General features: G+C 48.2%; 1 protein-coding gene across 5 annotated transcripts in view; it reads right to left on the reverse strand.

Moving 5' to 3' along the window:
• The window catches only part of CADPS (calcium dependent secretion activator), a 245,143-nt gene that overhangs the window by 120,282 nt on the left and 111,300 nt on the right, over positions 1 to 13,561 (reverse strand). For all 5 annotated transcript variants that reach the window (XM_059715930.1, XM_059715931.1, XM_059715928.1 and 2 more), the window contains exon 7: positions 5,852 to 5,963. In XM_059715930.1, the coding sequence (XP_059571913.1) occupies positions 5,852 to 5,963 (112 nt within the window). The remainder of the gene's footprint in view (positions 1 to 5,851; positions 5,964 to 13,561) is intronic.

Here is a 13,561-nt window from a genome sequence, read left to right on the forward strand (position 1 = left end):
GGTGGAAGCATGATGGTTAATTGGATAACCAGAGCTGCGTGGGAAGGCAGAAGTCACAGCTCCTTCACTTCTAGTCTGAAGCAATTTGAAAAATCCTATATTTTTTATTACAAAAAATAATATGCACTGCAAAAGTCAGCAAAACAGAGAATAATTCACACTTTGTGAATGAATCTTAGCGAAAGCTTCCAGCAGGTGATTCAGCTGGGCATCCTCGCAGACCACATGCTGTAGACAGAAGTTGTTTACCAAGGGGAGCATGAAAACCTTAGATTTAAACCCTAAAAGGTTTGGAGAGAAATGCTCAGAAAACATGAGGTCTTTCACACTCATTGCGATTGGTACGGATCCTGGTAACATGGAGGACCAAATTACGTTCGTTAAGGAAAGCAACGCAAGCATGCGTTTCAATCACTTTGTTTCCCAAATGGAGGCTTCTGGATTACGACATTTCAGCTTTCAGCATGGGGCTGGGCATGGGTACGGGCACCGGCACAGACACCGTTTGCTCTTTCCTGATGTTCACAGACCGCTCCGGAGCTGCCTTTCCCAATCTTTCTATAGCACGCTCCTCTTTCAAGGTTTTCTGCTTGATTTTAGAAGCCAGACTGTTTTGGGGACATTCTTTTTTGCTCCCCCCGCGAATGCTGCGAAAGGTCAGTGATCTTTTCAGGCCTGAGTGTTTGTTGGGCCAGGGCAGCTCAGTTACATTGCACTTCCTAGGCCATTTTAGAGACCTGATGAGTGCGAGAAAATGCAACAAAACCAACCCTTTCCCTCAAACAACCAGAGCAAAACACAGCATTTCAGGTGCAAACACTTTAGTATGAGGGCCTTCGAAAGAGGATTCCCTCCCCTCTGCGAGTCTGAACAAATATCCTCTTTTGGAGCAATTGCTTTTGACTTGGCTTGAAATGAATAATTCACTACAGACGCTCTTTTGCTTCTTGACTGAATCAGTTCGGAAATTAAAATGCACATCCAAGAGCATCACCTTGCAGCAGGAAAAATTCATCTTAGATACCAAACTGCTGTGTGTTGCAAAAGAACGACGACCTTTTCAGGTTCCCCTCCACTTTCCACAGGGCAGACGTGGGCCAGATTCTCAGCTGGCATCGAGCAATGCAACCCTACCGGCGGGGTGGTGGCTCGGTGAGTCTACGAACTCGGAATAGCGCCAAAGAACAAGAGATAAGCGATCCCTTTCCGTCCATCCATCTGCTTAGTCCGCATCTCGTGCCATGGGAGCCGAGTGCTAATTCACAGCAGGGGTCGCATTCTGCTCCTGTCTGCACGCCAGGCGTTTTCACCGACACTGGTGGCGGCCGTGCTATGCGTTGCCGACAGCCTGTTTAGAGAGGCAAGGAACAACAGAAAGACCAACGCTGTTGCTGCCGCCTGTAGGAACGGCATTAATCCAGCGGCCCCTTTTTCCGCGCCCTTTCATGTCGTTGCTTCACACGGCTGCAGTACACGCCGCTGCGCGTGGTGAAAGGCGCAGCAAAGCCGGCAATGTCCCGCGTGTTCCTGCCAGCCGAGACGGGTCATCGGGCTGATTCACTCGACGCTGTCCCTGTTGTTTTCTTGAATTCCTCTTGCCGCGGTGACTCGCCCCAAAGTAAAAACTCAGCGATGTGCCCATTCTTCTGCAACGAGGCAAGTCTTCGCTTAATGCGTTAACCTTCGAGTGAGCAAATCCTTCTGCAGCTGGCAGTGGGTTTTCTGTCCTTTCTGCCTGGCCAAATGCCCACAGAGGTTATCATCTTCCCTACACCCAACCTCATCTTCAGCTTCTCTCCTGATGCAGACTACGGGTTTCTCCCTGTCCATGGAAAGCAGCGTCCTAACACCAGCACCTCCAGGGACCTACTTCAAAAATTATTTTCAAGTCTGACCCAAGGGCCTATGGTTGACTTCAGTGGTTTTTGGTTATTTGTCCCATCACTTAACTCCACTATCTGTATTTTTACCAAGCAGACTCATTTCTCTGACACTATTGTTTTCTTAGGTACATTAACTGAGCCATATTGGTTGGTTATGCCTTATTTTTTGGAAGGGCGGGCGACCAGCATGCCTGGCCTTATATCTTAGTGGGACAGTAGCATTTCCATCCTTTGAACCTCTTATTCCCAAAGTGAGCTTTGGCACCGGGCCACAAGACAGCAGCAGGGAAAGGCTCCTTCTCACCACATCCTGCCTAACAGGCTGGGCTTTCCCCAAGGCTGGTGTCCTCAGTGATGTGGGGCTCTCCTTCCCATGCCGTGTGGCTGGTCTGGAGATGCTCTCACAACCCAGCTGCTGCAGGAGCAATGGCAAGTTGCCTCCCGAGCAAAGCAGCGCGAGTGGCTCTGCTGTGCCATCTCCCTACACTGCAGCTGCACGGTTCATAATTAAACAAGCCTCTGATTCGGGTCCAGAGGAGCTCCAAGCCAGGTGGTGGGATCAGAGGGGCTTTAATGCAGCCCAGTCAAACATCTGGCTCAAGGAAAGCTGCCTCACTTATTAAATACAGGTAGGATGCTATTTGCCTTGACTGATTTTCGAGTTGTTGTCATGGGGGAAAGGAATCAACTGGGATTTTTGTTTCTCACGGGCCCTCTCATCCTGCCTTGTTCAAGTGAGAAAGCTGGACTCCATTCAGACCGGTGAAATGTTTGCTACTGGCTTCAATAAAACCCGACTTTCACCTCTCGAGTCTAGAAGTTGAAGGTTTGCAAGGCTTTTCCACCTCTCACGTCCAACAGATGCAGCTAAGTGGGGAGTAGGACAGGCCGGCTGCCAAGCTAGCTATTGCAATGAGAAGCGAGCATTGTAAGTGCTCGTCAGACCACAAAAGCATGTCTGCCGGGGCAGCAAGAACTGGGTGTTTTTGTGTAGGAAAGTGCCTAAGCTTCCCTTTCTTTCTGAGCCTCTGCTTGCCTCCCACGTCAGCTCAGACAGGTCTGTGTCTCTATGCACAGCCCAATCAGTGCCTTACCGTGTTCCTGGTGTAATTATTAGATTAAAAATAACTCCCAAACCAATCAATTAGGATAAGCATCGGCAGCAGACAGAAGGCGGCATGCGTCCAGGCACAGAGCCTATCCGAAATGCGGCTCACTCAGGTGTGCCAGGAGCCGTGCTCCGAGAGACATCGCCGGGTCGTGCGCCGGTGCTGGTCAGTGTGGTTTAGGTTTTAGGAGCTCAAAAGGGAGCGATGGTCCCTGCCGAACTCAGCGTGAAAATGAACCAGCGGAGCTGGCTCATCAGCCTCTCGCCGGCAACTGGGCTTGCTCTTGTGTGCGGGGGGCTGAATTCTTTATCCTCACAGCAGGCAAAGTTAATTGCTCCCAGGGCTAGCAAAGTCAGCAGTGCTCCCCATTGCCACCTGGCAAGAAGCACAGCTCTTCAGCTGGAATAAGAGCTACAAAGCAAGCGGGACCTAACCCAACAGCCACCACACAGGGAAAAAGGAGCAGACCCCGCAATGGAAAGCTCAGCACAGGCAGAGATAGGATGGAGAACCAGAGGTCTCGGTCTATAAAAATCATGCAAGGTCTATATAATCTATATTTTAGAGGGCTGAACAATCATGAACGGTACGGACAAAGGGAACTGTTCTTCACCAAGTCCCAGAATACTACTGACATCAGTGAACTAACAAGGAAAAGTCCTTGCGGGATGCTCTGCCACGGGAGGAGGGAGAAGCAAAGAGCAGAGCCAGGCTCAACAAGGGACTAGACAAATGCATGAAGGATAAATCTATTCAAATAGTTGGAGATGTTTCCTGGCATCGCTATATCAGTAATGGTGGGTGTCAGGAAGGGTCATGAATAGGGGATAGATGACTATATTCAGTGCTTTACCACTAAAGCATCCACCTCTGCCAATGTTGGACACAGACTACTGGGCTAGATGGACCCAGGATGGTACTTGTATTCTTCTGTTCTTATGGACCATGGGTCTTGGCAGGTAAGGCAGCTTCCTTGCTGCTGAGAAATCGCACGCAGCGCATTGTGGTGATGCAGGAGGCACAGGTGGCATGTGAATGCCACGCTCCCTTCTTTGGGGAGGTTTTCTTTATTTCCCCTAGCTCTTTTTTTTGTAACACTTTCAAGGCTGGTGCAGGGAGATCTGACACCTTGCTTCTGTAATGAGACGGGCTTCTTTCACTCCAGCTCAGACCAAAAACAGCTATCACTGAATGGCTTCCTGGAGGCTGGTATAAAACGAGCGTGTGGGTTTCAAATGTGCCAGGACATTCATCACCACCACCCACTGCTGGCTTTAGCTGATCAGGTTTTGAAGATCCGCTGTGATCAGAGGAATATAAAGAGGACTTTACAGGCTATGCCCACACCATGGCCTAGGCAGCCCTGCCCACCTGTCCTGGTACACACGATAAACTTGGAAATGCAATAGGGAAACTACTCTGGGGGGTGCCTCCAGCTGCTGCTCTCACGCAGGACGAAGCCTAACATCCATGGTCCGATAAAGACTTAAAAAAGACATGCTTGTCACCATGTTTCTGCTCCTAAAATGCTTTTTTATTTTTTTTTTTTTTTGCAATCTGTCTGCACTCGGGTATCAAAAAAGCAGAGGAATGGACTTGCCCTCCAGCCCTTTGCTCCTGAAATAGCCTTTGCCCTTTGGCTCCCTGCATATAGTTGGTTTGCAGCCCTTTTCTTTAGCTTTAAAAAGCAGCCGCGTGCTTCTGTTCTTTCGTTCCACCTTCCTGAGATCTGGAACGATAATTCCTGAAGGCACGTCCTGTGACATTTCAGCCCAGCCCAGGATTTAAATGTCAATGCTGCACGGGCGTCTCAGAGACTTTCACCCTCCGCATATTTAACATGTTTGAAAAGTTTTCTTTGAATGTGAATAATCCTTGGGTGGCTTATTGGAGGCTCTGTGTTTCATTTTCACTTCATTCCTCTACATTTGGAGGGCGGCTCGGGCACCTGGGATGCTGGCCTGGACTGCGGAGGGGGGGCTCACTTTTAGAAAAATGGCTGCGGTGGATGTGCCAAACTGAAATGCCTAAAGAGCGGAGGAAAAGACGGCAGAGAGCTCACTGCCAATTATAGCGGCAGCCAAGATAAATTGTATAGCTGCAGGCCGTGAAAAAAATCAATGACGACTCGCTGAAGTGTCATAAAGCAAGAGAAAAGTACTCTCCGTGGGCACGCTGCAAGTCGACAACGGTGCTGGAGGACAACCCGTCTCAGAGACCGGGGTCCACGTTAGGGACTGCAGCGAGGGGTGGGGAGGTGGAGGAGGAAAGTGGGGTCTGTACCCAAAGCCATAACATCCAAATTCTTTGCTAACGAGCGCCCTGGCAGATGACCAACCTCCCAGGCCTGCAGCAATGCTCCGCTTCCCAGAGCAAAGTCCTGGCCCCGGGGGAGTCACAGGTTTCAACGAGGCCAGGATTTCCCCCCTCCTAAATAGTCGCTACTATCAGCCCCTTCAATGCTATTTTCCTCCAGCATTGCAGCGACGGCCCTGTGTGTTTGAAAGCAGCCCAGCACCCCCTGGCCCAGCCTGAAATACTCTTTTCTACTTCCAAACAATCTCGCTTTTTAGCTCAGCAAAGGGCATTTTCGTGTGTGCTTTCTGGGGGGCCAGGCCTGCCAGCATCGCACAAAAGATACCCGACGCTTGCTCGCTCCAGCTGAACTACGGCCACTCAAAGCCAGCGCCGGGGACGACACAGGGGATACGCTGGTTTCCAGCAATGAAAAGGAACATTTCTAGTTTGCTCGCTTATTTGTGGCGTGGCGTCCCAAGGCTCTGCTTGCCACCCCCTCAGGGTCCTTAGCCCCCCGAGCCACGCGGGAAAGAGGCATCGCGAAACGTGAGATGTCCTTACCCGCCCAAGCTCTTTGTCCTCTAGAGCCAGCACGCCGGTGCTCTCCGTGAACAGCTTCACCTTCACCGCGGGAAGCGCGTGCGTCGTGTTGAAGTCACCTTGAGTGCCCCAGCTGTGAAAAACAACCAGGGGAAAGGGTTAGACACCAAAGCAGGAGAGCTGTGCCACCACCCGGGTGCAGACACGGTTCATCTGGGACGTCGCCGCCTGTCACACACGCAGGAAAGCGTACGAGTGTGTGAGCGACAACGTGCTAATTAACGTGTTAGGGAAATGCGAGACAGATGCTTAGAAAAGTTGTGGTTCTTCGTGGGAGACAACGGAGGACCTGGAAGTCACAAGACAGCAAGTTTGAAGTGAACTTTATTTATTGGCATCTGGCTTGCACGTTAACAAAAGAAAGCCTCAAGCGGCAGTGCAATGCAAGTCTGTGCAGGAGTTACACAATAAGAGGATATTCGTGACTACGGACAGGGCATCTATAGTTCCTTGTACCTGATGTTCTTCTCCTACTTGATGTAGCTTCCCCTTCCCACCCCCCTTTTTTCTTGTTGGATGTGAATCTTGCTTCTTTCTAAGCTTTTTTTTTCCCCTTATAGCTGAGAAAGCAGTGGAGTGGAGAAGAGCGGAGCGGAGCGGTGCAAGCTTTTCAATGCTGAGCTTCCTATGGGCTCCAGCTGCCAGCTGCAGTGGTCGCCTCTGCAGTCAGATTAGTTTAGCCTGGAGAGACTGCTAACGAGAAGGCCGAGTCCTCCTGATTGAGATGGTGGGGCTGATGATACGGATACTCATTCACCCAAGCACTGGCACCAGTTCATGATATACAACACAAGCTGGTGCAATTCATTACCTGACTCATCCATCAGCTGCAAACCTGGAGTTGAAAGCAATGGCCTAGAGGGCAAATGCACTGCTTCCCATAGACAACTTCAGAGCCCAGCAAGTCCTCATATTACTCCCTAACCGAAAAGGAGCTAATGTCACAGAGCACATTTGCCTCTTTCAAGATTCAGCAAAATCACCTTAGTTTCAGGCAGGCCCTGCCACATATCGCAGCATTTTGTATACTCGTGAGTAAGCAAAGTATAAAGAAACAGTGACCACTAAGTGCCTTGTGCTCATTAGTTTTTGACAAGTGCAGTTGAATTACAGCTCTTGACAATTTACAGTATCCCATTAATTACACCGCAACCAGTGTTTCCCTGATTAATGGGGTCCTGCTGACTTCACCGGGGTGACTTAGTGTGTAAGGACTCACCCTGAGGCCACTGGAGCCAGCGGGCATAAAATCTTCCTGATAGCAGCTCTATTTCTGCTACTGATTTTTACTGAGAGTGCACTAAGGTTTGGGTGAGAAGAGAGATTTAGGGAAGACCACCCAAGCCCTGTATGATGCTGCTCTGTAGGTGCTTGTCTCCAGATGTTGGACAGATGGGGGACCTGTCATTACAGCTGAGAAGGATTTGTAGCTCATTTAAATTTTGTCCCAGGAAATTTTAAGTCTTTCATGGCAAAGAGAGGCAGCTCCTTTCTCTCCTCACTTTCTGCTTAATAAATCCCTCATAAATCAGGACAAAGCATCCTTTTGATGGCTCTTCTCCTGAAAGCGGCTGTGACAAGGATGACAGGCAGAACGTGGAACAGCAGCCTTTGGTGACCTTTTCTCTGAGAAAAAAATTATCTACCAGGTTTTTGGAAAGCTGGGGTGAGACATCATCAGTAAAAAAAAAAATCCTCCTTGGAAGAGGAGCCACGTGAGTGAGTCTCTCAGGCTTGTAGGCAGATGCACCAAATCCATTCATCTGCTGACTGGAGCTCAAAACAAATGCAAATCTCAATGGAAACCTTGCCTGCGCAGGCTCCCTCTTATGAAACGGCCGGTACCTTCGGACTTAGCACAGGTTGAATCTGCTGCAAGAAGAGACTCCTGCTCGAGCCAGGCAGGCCCAAACCACGATACGAACAGGTCAGGGTCCTGAGCTCGCGTGGCTTTAGTTATGTGCCAAGGTGACATTTCAGGCTGGCTCGGTTTACCCCAGCTCTTTCCTCCAATTTTTTGCAGCATCGGGTAAGGAGCAGAATTCTCCCACTGTGCAAATACCTAAATCCCTCACCTGCCTTCAACACAGGGTGGCAGGTAACTCATATGCGCAAGCACTGAAATCAAAACACAGATGGCAGGTCTAATTTTAGGTCTACCAGTAAAGGCAGCGTTGCTCCAAACTGCGCGTTTCCTTGACAATAGCTCGCTGCCTGCTTTAACTCAGAGCGCTAGTGTTTTTCAGACTGCTAGGGCAAGTGATTTCTTTAGGACAGCACATGCGCTCCATCTGTCTGCAGTCCTCATTGCACTCATACGTCCTCTTCTCAAACTTACAGCAATGACATGCATGGACGATGCAGCTGTCGCAAGGTAAATGGATAGCACTAATGTACGTCGATGAGTTTTCAGGACTGGCTCCCCTGAAGCCAGCAACCGAGACATTTTTCGTCCTCTTTTTAAAGACCTTGCTTGCCAGACAGGATATTTCAGACTTTCAGCTCCTGGATTTCCAGAGAAGCAATCACCTTGTTTCAAAACTGCAAATCTGCCACCTTTTTGGTACTAGGGACACAAAGATAAACTTCAGCATAATACAAATATGATGCAAGGTAACAAAAAGCATTCACAGCTGTATCAGGTATCCAGGATGTAGCCGTACTGGTCTAGAAGAAACAGCAGTCAGGACTCATGGTAGAGGTGATCTCTTTTATTAGACCAACTAGATTTTTGCAAAAAAAAGGGTTTAATTCTTGATGGGTCCAGGGGACGTGCAGCTCAGCGTGAGATTTCGCAGGAATTCACCTGACTTCTAACAGAGGTAGCTCTTATCTCAACCGTGAGGAGAGATTGCTCGTGCAATCCAGCAGAGGATGGGTTCACCAGCATTTCAAATGCCTGATGAGAAGCTTGCTGCTGCTGCCCTTGAGCCATTTACTGAGCAGGCAACCCTTGTACCTAACCCTGACTGCACCAGACCCAGGTTTTGCCTCTTTGACACAGGCATTTTCTGAAACACTCTTGCACACATTCCTGCTCCGATGGGGACAGGGATAATGCAATGATCTCAAAGCCTGGCTCATTACCCGTGCCATGCAGAAATGGCAAATGTCCCCTGTGAAGTCCTTTCTGAAGGTCTCCAGGTGAAGCTAACCCAGGCAGGTTACCTGCCTTCGTTTCGTCTCAGTGAGGAGCTACAGGCCGTACTGGTTTGGGTATTTCTGCTTCCAGCCCGTGGATGCTAGTAGCTCTGATTCAGGCATGAAACATTGTTTTGTCATCTTTTAAAGGCCAGTTATTTTTTTTCCCACAAGAATTTTGCTGATAGCTCTGAACCTCCCTCCCTCTGGCAGCTCTGGGGTTTGCACACATTTGGTTTCATGTGATTTGTGGCCATTTCTACAGAGTGGTACTTTCCATAATCATAAGACTAGGGAAGCTTTTACATTTTCAATCTTCGTTTTAATAGTCCAATTAACTTCAGATACATTTTGCAAAGTGTCTCGACTTGTCACCGCATTGCAAGCGTTGGCAGCTCGCTAGCCCAGGAGACGAAGCTTCCAGCAGTGGTGAAACCAAGTCGTTGCTAAAGAGGCTGATGGACCTCTCTCTGTTGCAAAGTGGTGACTTGCCCCCCAAAACACCTGATCTGGGTAGTGCAGAGTCACTTTGCATTTACACTGGTATGGTGTAGATCAGGATCAGGCCGACTGAAGTGTCCCTGAATGCCTTTAGGAATAAGTAGGGGGGTGGTTGTGTCCGAGACTTTCAGAGTTAGCTAAGCCACACACTTCCAAAATGAGCGACCTCCCATTACAGCAAGGGTTAGCAGCACAGGGCTTTCACTGCTCCTTGCAGCACAAGGACTTCCCCAGGACTTCAGCTGTGGTTATCACTGGGAATGGCTGGGGAAGCAGAGGACACAGGAGCAGGGACACAAAAAGCCAAGGAGTAACTGAAGAGACATTGGAAAACCCTGGGTTTCACAAGGGATTGAAGGTGCAGTGACGGAGATGATTCAAGGAACAGTAGGAGAACTTGGAGAGGCCACAACAGCAAATATCTGAAGTTGGGGTCCTTGGTCCCATATCTAGCCACCAACAGAAACCATCACTTAATTTGGAAACATATTGAATATGTTCCCCTTCCCAATGAAGTTGGGAGAAACAGCTGGGGACCAAGCCATTTTGAAAACCATGCCCATTTACTCCAACGCCTGGATTTGAGCCTAGCAGCCTAGACACGGTCACTCTAAGCTCTGAAAGGCTTGACCTGCACCGTCCCTAGAAATGCAACACGAGAGACGTTACAAAGACAGAGAGCCTGAAGACTCATCCCATTGCTTGGGCAAAAGGTTCAACAAAACCAGGGGTGCAGGAGAGGTACACGATAAACCACAGGAAATCAGCTAAATCTTGTGTCGCATCAAACACATCTGCAGTGATGGAGTGGGTGAAGCCAGCTGTCAATCAGTGTCCTCAGTAATCATGCACTAATTTAATCACACCTTAAGCATGATAAAATATTGTAATGTATTCGACCGAGCATTTATTAAGCATTATATTTCCACTCCTACACTTTTCCTATTTCAAATGCAAACATGGGGCTCGCTGCTCAGCTGACACACTGGTGTTTCTCCCTGGAAATCAAATTTAAGATGGACGCAGATCTAGCCCTGAGTGTTTCTGCTTCTCATACAAAGCATCGAATGGTGTTTTCTGCGTGGGAAAGATCCCAGGAAACATAATATCCCTCTCCTTGTGCATACAGCAATGTGGCTTCATGCTCTACCGCCTTCTGAACATCATTTACTACCACTGTACCTGCGGGCTCTGCATAGTCAGGACAGACCTGATTAAACCAGGCATTTCCCCTGGGCGGATCTGATCTGAAACTTCCTACCTGGGGTCAGCACACCACCCAGCGCAAATGCATTGAATCTTTTATGCCGGGGCATCGAACTGCCCAAAGTATCAAACAGCAGTGGTTCCCATTAGGATCCCCAAGTATTAGGGCTTTCTCCCAAGAGATCCACCAGCTCTTCAACAGGTGTTTGACACCCGAGAAGCAGGAAACAACCTTCCTTCTTTTGCGGCTCAAAGGCACAGGCTTCATTTCCCCCTCTCCGAAAAGCAAAAACTTTGATGCATTGTCAGTTTGCTCCCATGGGGAAAATGAGAAAGACCATAGACAAGGCTGCTCTCGGGAGGGGGGACGTGGAAGAAGACACCCAAACTTCACTGTGTGTATTCTGACAGCAGCTGCTTTACACAACTTGCATCTCTGTTTACTATTAAAACCTTCGTATTTGCTGAAGCGTGCCCAGACCATATGTTATCAACAAATGTTACCAACCAAATACAAACAGCAATTTTCATTAGGTTTTCTTCATGAGAACAACATTAGCCACAAAGGGAATAAACCTTTCCAAATGACAGTAAACATACATCGCAAACCTTTGACAACACGGCGGTACTTATAAATTCATACTCAATAAAGCCAAGACGATCTCCACTTCAATAAAATAAAGACACTTAGGAAATGGATTTAGTGCAGGTTGAAGCCTGGGATGATGTCATTAGTTGCCATAGTGATCTTCAGCTAAGGGCATAATTCATGTCACTGAAACATGATTTGTATTCAGCCTAAGTACACAGTTTATGTGCACTGTGTATTAAATTATCGTTCATAAAATTAGCTTCAGACACCAGCTAGCTAGTCGTGTCTTTCCAGGGAATGGAAGCATGAGGGAAAAGTTATTAACAGCTGAATGATGTGCAGCAAAGAGTCCATGTTTTTGGGTTCTGCCTTCACAGCCTGTTTTAAACACCCTCTCCAGATCATCTAGTGAAGCAATTATGCCATCCTGTTCCCTTGGGGCTATTGCAATGGGGCATTTTAATGCATTTATTGATTCTGTAATCCAGGACAAGATTAACCTGATACTGTCAAAAAGAGGTACTGTGCACTAAGGGGAAATCCAAAGCACTCGGACCTGGGTGTCTACACTTCAGGCCTCTCCACTGCCTCTGTGGCTTCAGGGGGAACTGCTGGGTGCTCCTTAAATCTGAAAACCAGGCACCAAACAGGAGCTGAACCGCCTCAACTCTTGTGAGCCGTGGGCTGAGTGTTGCATCAGTGAAAGGCAGCAGGATGAAGCATACGTTGCATGCAGCCAAGTTTGCAAAGTGCTGGTTTAACGTCTTTTATGTCAAATAGACCAAAAGGAAGCTCTGTTGGAGAAAACACCCTTATTTGTAAAATGGGATATGTTAAGTACAAAAAATGAATCCGGGAAAGCATCGCTGCATCCATTGCTCCCCCTTTACATACATTTCGTGAACTAAACACATGGAGGAAGGGAAGGATTTACGGCGTGGGAGTTGACCTGCAGTCACTGTGTTGTGTGTCCTCTCTCTTGCAGTAAGTGAGAGGGAAACTGGGATAGTTTATTCCTAAAAGATGCAACCCATAAGCTTCTACTTCCCTGAGGCACAGATCAGACACCAAAACACTACTGCGCAGCAGCTGAGGTGTGGAAACTGCCCCCTCCCATCTTTGAATTTGGGATAATTTGTTCATCTGTCCCCACCCTGAGCTGTAATCCTCATGACGCAATGGCAATCTTTTCTGGATGGGATGCACCCTAGGGCACGGGAAAGAACTGGCCGAGGTGATTTCAGTGCCTTTGGCTATCCTCTTTACAACTCCTGGAGGTCAGGCAAGGACCCGGATGACTGGAAAAGGGCAAACATAGTGCCCACCTTTAAGAAAGAGAAGGAGGAGGATCTGGGAAATGACAGACCAGTCCTCCTGACCTTTGTCCATGGAAAGCTCATGGAGCAGATACTCAAGGAACCCACTGTGAAGTACCTAAAGGAGAACAAGGTGATCAGGAACAGCCAGCATGGGTTTACCAAGAGCAAGTCCTGCTTGACCAACCTGATTTCCTTCGATGAAGAGGTGACAGGCTCTGTGGATGGGAGGAGGGCAGTGGGTGTGATATACCTTGACTTTAGCAAGGCTTCTGACACCGTTTCTCATGACGTTCTCATGAATAAGCTAAAGAAACACGGAGTAGGTGAAAGTACTGTACAGGGGTATGTCACTGGCTGGAGCATTGTACTCAATGAGTAGTCATCAATGACTCAATGTCTAGTTGGGAGGGGTATCAAAGGGGGTTTCCCCAGGGGTCTGGTATTGTTTAATATCTTCATTAATGATTTGGATGATGGGATTGAGTGCACACTTAGCAAATTTGCAGATGACACCAAATTGGGTAGAGTTGGGGAGCAGGGCTAGGATCCAGAATGACCTGAATAGGCTGGCAATCAATCAGGTGAGATTCAGCAAGGACAAGTGCAAAGTCCTTGGGGTGTATATACAAATACAGACTGGGGAATGACTAGCTAGACTACAGCATTGCAGAGAAGGGCCTGGTGGTTACAGCCGACCATAAACTGAATGCAAGCCAATATTATGTTCTTGCAAAAAAAAGAAAAAAGCCTGCAGCATACCAGGCTGTATTAAGAGGAGTATCACTTGATTTAATTGTCAGCTCTATTCACCTCTGGGTCGCAAAGTCTGCTAGAGAAAACATTTCTACCTGTGACCTTACAGTAGAGAGCAAAGATCTGAACACATTCAATGCTTTCATTCATAGACTGCTG

The sequence above is a fragment of the Alligator mississippiensis genome, chromosome 12 (genome assembly GCF_030867095.1).
Source record: "Alligator mississippiensis isolate rAllMis1 chromosome 12, rAllMis1, whole genome shotgun sequence".
Classification (NCBI taxonomy): domain Eukaryota; kingdom Metazoa; phylum Chordata; order Crocodylia; family Alligatoridae; genus Alligator; species Alligator mississippiensis.